Source organism: Nicotiana tomentosiformis, chromosome 1, assembly GCF_000390325.3.
Source record: "Nicotiana tomentosiformis chromosome 1, ASM39032v3, whole genome shotgun sequence".
Taxonomy (NCBI): Eukaryota; Viridiplantae; Streptophyta; class Magnoliopsida; order Solanales; family Solanaceae; genus Nicotiana; species Nicotiana tomentosiformis.
The window spans coordinates 76,056,534-76,064,476 of NC_090812.1; the positions used below are offsets into that span (position 1 = coordinate 76,056,534).

The 7,943-nt window shown below is 40.3% G+C and overlaps 1 protein-coding gene across 1 annotated transcript; it reads left to right on the forward strand.

Moving 5' to 3' along the window:
• The first annotated feature begins 5,902 nt into the window (after window positions 1-5,902).
• LOC138906969 (uncharacterized) lies at window positions 5,903-7,463 on the forward strand. Its single transcript, XM_070196712.1, has 3 exons — window positions 5,903-6,322; window positions 6,663-6,824; window positions 6,933-7,463. Exons 1-3 carry the CDS (start codon window positions 5,903-5,905, stop codon window positions 7,461-7,463), a joined length of 1,113 nt encoding a protein of 370 aa, XP_070052813.1.
• The last annotated feature ends 480 nt before the right edge of the window (window positions 7,464-7,943 follow it).

Here is a 7,943-nt window from a genome sequence, read left to right on the forward strand (position 1 = left end):
GGTGAGGTGAAAGGTTGATCTTCAAGATGTAAGGATAAAGAGAGGCCATAAAATAGCAACTTGGAGAGAGTAAAACTGATAAGTGTGGGGTGTACCCAAAGAAGGCGGAAAAGAATCTCTCAGCATGGATGTGTGCATATGGTCGGGCGTGCAAATGAGATCCCGACTAGATGAATCAGGGAAGTTCTCGTACTTCTTGCTTTTTATTTGTGTGTTATAGAGACATGACACAATTTAAAGTGTGGGGTGGGATATGTAAATATGTATATGTATATGTGTTTTTTCTTTCTTGTTTTTGTTTCTTTTGATTGAAAAAAAAAGACTTTGCCCAACGATGGATTTCCTCGACTATCTTCTTGAGGGATCAAAGTCGAAGAAAAAATATTTTGTTTTCCTTAGGTAGTGTCCCTTGGTTTTTCTTTGTACAACGATTCTTTTTCAAGGGTTTTGCTTGAACCGGATGTAGTTAGTTTTTTTTTTGTTAGGAAATTTGAAGTCTTGTGCTATGATATTAAATGGAGATGACTTTTCCTAACGTTGTTGTGTCTTGAGAGCAGTGATTGCCTTATTTGTGACGCCTAAGCTCACTTCTTGACTCGTCTATAAGTGCCTTAAATTAGTTGATTATAATATTGTTTAACTGCTTTGACTAGAGAGTTGGGATAGATTTGATCCTAAGTGAGTTATGTTCCAATGTGTGTGCGAGGTTTTGTGATATTCTGTGCATGTCGGTTGATGTCTAGTAGTCTTATTCAGCCTAGAAAGTGATATAGGTATTTCTTTGCTAAGCCAGATATATGCTTTTACCCACCTAATGAATGTGTATCTTAGTTAGCCCCGTTGAGCCTCTAATCCTACTTTTTTGACAACCATACTACAAACCTGATCTATTTTATTTGAATTGACTATCTGTTTGAACATTTGACCTCTGTTGAGCACTTGATATTTTTATGAGCTTGTAAAAGCTAAGTGAGGTATGGTCAGATTTTGAGTGGAACTATAAAAAAGGAGAAAGGTGCACTATTTGAAAAATTATGAGATCCACTTGTAGAGAATTGAAAAAAAGAGTTTGATTGAATATGAAGAAAAAAAAGAATCAAAACTTAGAAAAGAAAAAAATTAGTCCTTGCTAGTAATAAATGTTGCTTTGTTTGTGCTTAAAGAAAATGTGAGCTTGATGCTATTATGTATGAAGATTGGGGTTTGGTTCAATATAAGTGTGGGGTTTGAATTGTTAATGTATATGTATTAAAGTGCTTAGGGAGGTGTAGTCACTATATTTAAATCCATCAGACCCATCCCGCAGCCTATATTACAACCAAATTAAGTCTTACTTGATCCTTGACTGAATGAGCTCAATTAGTAGAGTATTACACTACGGGAAAGCCTATGGTACGTCTTCTGTGGTATATGAATCTTAATTCTGAGAGTGAGTGAATTCGTTCTATCTTTGGTTCCTAATTGTTCTTGAAATATATCGTGTGTGGAACTACTCTCTATTGTTTGTGTGAGGGCACATGATTTGCGAAGGTAAGGTGAAATCTTTGATCTCTGTGTTACAGTAAGTAAGCATGTTGTGAAAAATGCGTGGTGCTTTTGAGTCGAGTCTTGAGGCTAGGATGTTATGATATGGTGCTTAGTCTGCTTTAAATATTCTTGGCATGAAGCGTTAGGGAAGTTGTCTCATAAAAAGGTCATCTCTATGTGAAGTGCAATTTGATTGCTCGAGGACGAGCAATGGTTTAAGTGTGAAGTGTTGATGGTAGGCTAGAATCACGTATTTTAGTCATAGTTTGCACTCTAATTACTGCACTTTACTTGTGTTTGAGCTTAAAATATTAGTGCATTGCACTTATTATGTATTTTATGCCTTGCAGGAAGTGATTTCGAGTTAAAAAGATATTCGGGAGCTAATTTGAACTAGTTGGAGCTTTGAAGTATGAGTAAAAGCCCAAGAAATTAAAGTCGGGATCACGCTTGGGGGTCGAGGATCAAGTCTCGATGTCAAAATATGAGAAACAAAAATTACTCTGAGAAAATTGCACTACCGCGTCGCGCCATGGGTAGCGGGGCGCAGGGCACTAGTGCAAAATACCTGCAAAGTGTAAAAATTAACTTTCTGAACTTCTTCACAGGCGCACCGCATGGGGAGCCGCGCCGCGCATGTGCAATTTTTATAGAGTATTTCTTCTACTTCGGCTTGGAAAGGATTGTTTTGTCCGGGCCCGTTCCTACATGGTATAAATACACCAAAATACGATTTTGAGAGGACTTTTGGCCTTGGAAGCTTTGGGAGAGCATTGGGCTTCAAGTCACAAGATTTCATCATATCTATGGAGTAGTTTACCTTAGAGTTTGATATGATTTGGTGATTTGGTTGTTGTTTATGGATTTGATTACTGTTTAATTGCTTGCATATATTGGAAGAGCTTTAACTCTAGTTGTGATTTTATTCATTATCTTGTTTATTCGGAAGAAGAGCATAATATTGAATATTGTTGCAACGCATGCCTTAATTTATTTTGGTACTTCTTTAAAGTAATCGAAAGAGCTTTGTGATCAACCCCTTAAATTAAGATTGAGAAATATTCGAGAGAAGTTTCTCTGTTAGACCATTCTCACCAATAGATTCTTGCAAGTTTCACCGCACCTCCCATTAGTTTATTTGAAAGATTTAGATTTAATCGAGAGAGGAGTCTGTATCGGAAGCATAAGCTAATCACCTATTCGTGAGAATCAATAGAACCTCAAGAGTGAAATATAACAGTATCATATCCAGAATAATAACCTTGCGCCTATCGTGTCAAAACCCTTATTCCTCACATTGATAAGAACCCAACTATGCGAATCTCCAATTCTTTGTAGTCAATTGTCAATTCCTTTATTTTAGTAGTTAAACATAGTTCATAATCATTTAACTCAAGTGTTGATCCTCCTGAATAGTAATTAAACTAGAAATTACTCGAACATTGTTTAACTCCAATCCCTGTAGAGCCGATAATTTATCTATATTCTCTTTGGCAAGCGAACATTAATTTTGTGTTGTGTTTTGTGCACGTCACTTTTGTGTAACAAAAGAAAGAAAAATGACTTTTAGGTAATAAACATATAGTTGAATGACTTTTATGTAACAAAAGAAAGAAAAATAACTTTTAGGTAAAAAACAAAGTTGGTCACCCATGAAATTTACGCGTGTATTTTTCTAGTAAAAGAATGTCAATTGACACCACTTAAATACACGCGACTCTACCACTGTACACATACGAAGGGCAGTCAAACAAACATAAGCAAACAACTTTTCCTCATCAAAACTGCGTATTTTATCCAAACTCACTAGTGTTTCGAGTGGAAAACAAATCCACAAATCCACTTAACCCCCTTATCTTTCACTTGAAACCAATTTTTATTAGGAACGTGTAAAACAAAAACATGGAATCCTTAAATTTCAACAACATCAAACTGGAGAAAGCAAATGCTATATTGAGGTATAAAAAATGTCAAAGAGTGTTAACTTTGTTCGGTCTCATCGACTACTGCAAATTTTTGTCATAATCTCAAGATTTTCCACTCAATTGCCGCTCACCTCCAAGCTTTCAATAAAGTATTTCAGGGGACTTGTTGTCACCCTTGTTAGTCCTCGATTCGTCTTCGTTCTTGGAAATGTGATAGTCATCATTCTGTTCTTGAATTCAGGACAGTCATCTTCTAATTCCACAAACAACGTTAAAATCGACGTTTACCCGAAAAATGGATAGAGTTAAATTTGTACGTAGTTCTAAGGACATGTGATATAACTTAATACAAATCGTAAAGATAAATAAAAATATCAAATATGGATTGCAAAGAATGCTAAATAAATAAAGTTGTAAAGTAGATGATTTTTAGGACTAAGTAAGATGAATCAATTTATGAAGCTTAAAAGAGTAACTCTTGAATATAAGAGAATATGGTGCTTGAATTACAATGTAAGCCAAAGAACTGCCCTCTACAGAAATATGAGGATCCTACTTTAGATATAATTAAAAATACATAATGAAAAATTCATGATAAATCAGCTTTTCCCTAATTTCCGCCGAGATTCTCTCCCTTAGTGTGTTTGCAACAGCTCTTGTCTGTGAGCTCGAGCTCGATCGGCCTCGGTGCTGGTCGGCATTGCTTCTAGAGCTCGATGTGGACTCGGAATCAGGTGATGATTCGGGCTCGGTATCGGTTGGCCTCTGCCCCTTAAGCTCGAAATCATCTTATCATAGTTCGATTCGGACCCGAGCTCGATAATGACTTCGAACTCGGTGTTTGACCCATACCTGAAATATGAAGCTCGTTCATACCATTTTCGGAACCCATCTCGATATTACGAAATCTTTCTTCGATCCATTATGTTTTAACCTCGAACAATCGTACAAAGGCCAGAATCTATTTTGACCGTATACAGATAGTCCCCTCGTTTCTCGGGAAGGATGTGGCGAGAAACGATATGATTTCCGAACGGCTCGATCAGATATACGATGACGTTTGCATCGATCCCGACCATGACGTACGTGATAGCTATCCCATCGGTTCAGTTTATCAAGGCATTTAATGTGTGTCAGACGGTGGTCGGCCACCGCTGATATTGAACCGTCATTGTTTCAATCTATAAGTAGCCCTTCCTTCCACCATTTATCACTTTTACGTTTTCAATCTTCCAAATTTTCTAAGTTCCTTTTCGTCTTTTCTGAGTTTTTCGTCTGCAAATATGTGATTCTTACTGAAAATTCCTTCTCAAAACACCAAATACTCCCGTTCTTCGTTCACAAAATTTTAGATGGCAAAAATGTCTAAAACTGTTCCGCAAAAAGAGACCGCTTCTTCATCTCGACCTGCCGGTGGCGAGGATGTGGAAGAGCCCCGCCCTGAGGAATTCGTTCCGGTAGGGTGCTCGACTGTAGGCGATTTTAAAGTTGAAAAGCCTTCTCCGATACCAGGTCAGTGTGAGCCGATATCGAGGTACCAATGTTCAATTACCGAGAATGTTCTCGAGAAAGTCATACAAGAATACAACTGGGATAATAAACTCATAGTAATCCCATCGCCTGATGAATCAATTACTACCCACGTCGAAGGGTTCTTAAGTGTTTACACTTATCCTTTCACGTTGGGTCCTCTAGATCCCGTCATCGTTACCTTCTGTAAGAGGTACGATGTGACCCTCGGCCAGATCCACCCTTCCTTTTGGAGGATAATGATTCTTCTTCGATTTTTCTCGAGCAATAACGAGGGGCGTATCTTCACCCTCGATCATCTTATGCGCCTTTATAGTCCCCGACTTTATCGAGGAGGATTGATCAAGCTTGCTCGCCGAGCAACCAAAGCGCCATTCTCGAGCATAGATGAGACTCGGGATCGGGTTGGATGGGCCGTTTTATTCGAATCAAAACCTCGGACCTGATCCCGACCGATGACTTGCCATTTCCCGAGAAATGGAATATAAGCCGTGAGTAAACGTTTCTCTTTGCCCGTTTTGATTTTGTGATTGCCTTTCATATTCTTGATCCATTTTTCCTTTCTTATTACAGCAGTAGCTCGGATGCTGGAACCGATCCCGGATCTTAAACAATGGGTCGAAGGTCTGGTGTTGCAGAGATCGTACTCCGAGCGTGCTTGGGTCGAATTATCAAAGGGTCGATGGGATCTTAAACAATGTCTCTTTATCGATTTGTCTGGTAAATCTCCCATTTTCCCCTTTGTAGGACTCGAAAAAGATGTAGTCATGATGCCCCCATCTGGTGGTGAAGAAGTTCCTGCCCTGAAGTAGGTAAAACAAAGGAAGAGAAAGACGTATCGAGCTCCCCGAGCTTGGAAAAGAAAAAACCGGCTAAGAGATCTCGAAAGACGGGGGGAGGGGGGGGAGGGCTCTAGTGTCATGCCTTCGGAAGTGGCCCGCCAATTAAGGGACGAGCCTGAAGAAGGAGAGGAGAATTTAGCCTGTGTACAGGCTAATGTTGTGATTCAACAGTCTTCCGATTTGGCGAAAGAAAATCAGGGAAACCTGGCCATAATCCTAGAACAAGAAAAAATCGGGATTATCCCTTCTCGAGCTAAGATGATTGAAGGGGATACCGAGGGTGGGTCTTCTCGGGAAATAGAATATATTTCAAGGGATGAGTTCGGGATAGTTGATATTAGCGGATCCCCTCATATTTTGGATAACATGATTCGAGAGTTTATCATGTTGGAGGATCGGTCCTATGAGGGCATTCAGGAGTCGGCCGATATCCACGGTTTTCTGGAGGGGCTTGAGTCAGGTGCCTCAGAGGAGGTTAACGATTTTGGTGGAATGCCGGTACCCAAAAAAATATCGTGGTCGGGTTTTGTCGAGCCTTCATCGGTTCACAAACTGGTGGACCGATTCCCAACCTCGAGTGTCGATCCCGACCGTAGGCGGAAGATAGTGCTCTCCGTACCTGAGGATACCTGAATTGTTTCTCCCCCCATGGGGATTGTCAGTTACCTTCGGTCTTTGATGATCAAAGAAGATCAATCAGTGATGAATGCGGTGGGGCCCGCTTGTCTCTTCAACGAGGCCCAATATTCTTTGAATCGGGTAACTCTGATGGCATCTTTGCCGCTTCTTTTACACTTTGAATTGCAGGTAATTCTAATGTTTCTCTTTCTGTTTGTAGGATTCGGTGTTGCATCACAAGGCCTTTTTTCGAATCCGGGAGGAGCATGATGCTGAGGTTTGGAGCCTCACCGAGAAGAGTGACTCGTACAAGCTCCTCAGTGAAAAACTTCTAGTAGATTTGACAGCAACTCAGGAAGAGCACGAGGAGATGGCCGAGCAGGTATTCCAAATGTTCCACGACAATGAAGATAAAAAAGAGATAACCACTAATGATCCGATTCTACAGGTTCGGTAGAGGATCGAGCAGATTGGACGGCTTAACTCATAGGTAGATGGGCTACTGGCCGAGGCAGAAGAATTTAAAAAGAATATGGATATCCTTGCCTCAAAAAAGGAAGCCGTTCAAGCTCAGTTGAAGCTGTCTGATGCCCAACTTCAATCTACGAAAGAAAATGCTTTGGGGATGATCGAGAAGATGAAAGAGCTTCAGCATCGGTTGGATTTGGCCACTTCAGATAAAGCAGGTTTGGCTAATGAACTTGAAGTGGCCAGATCTGAGGTGATCGAGGCCAATAAAAGAGCCGATGCCAAAGTGTCTCAGTTTAGGATCGATGTTAAGGTTAAGCAAGACAAAGCCAAGAGCATGGTCGAACATGCAAAATGGCAAGCTCGGAGAGAAGCTCTCGAGGAGATCAGTGCTCAGGGCTTCGACGTTGGGGCCAAGATTGAAGTCGCTAGGGCGGAGAAGAACAAAGCTCGAAGGTTGGCCTTTCCTGAGGAGGACTCCGATGACTCGGGTGAGTCTGAAGATGAGGAAGATACCGAGAACACGACCTCCGATGAAGATCGATCCATTTAGGGCCTTAGGTAGTTTATTGCGTTCTCTTGATACCGTTTTCGGTCTTTGTATAAAGAACTTTCTTTTGGCTGAGTTGCCTTTGTACAAAAATTTGTAAATATAAATCTTTCTTCATTTTGAAGCAAAATAGCCTTTTAAGCTAAATAGATAGTTTGAATTTTAATCAATGTTGCTTTCGGGCTTTGTGGGTAGTTCCCTTTGCTTTGTTGGGCTCGAACAGCCTTCAACCTTAAATAGTCAAGTGTTCGTTTGAGCTCGAAATAATGAGTAACTTACTCAAAGTAATGTAGCCCATAGGCATTGATTGGTCGAGTGGGTGATTTGCCCGAACTCGAAGTAATAATTAGCCCGTAGGCTTAGTAGTCGAGTGAACGATTCAAACTCAAAGTAATGTAGCCCGTAGGCGTAATGATTGAGTGAGTGATTTCTCGAACTCAAGAAAGGAGTAACCCAAAGGCTTAGTATTCGAGTGAGTGCCTT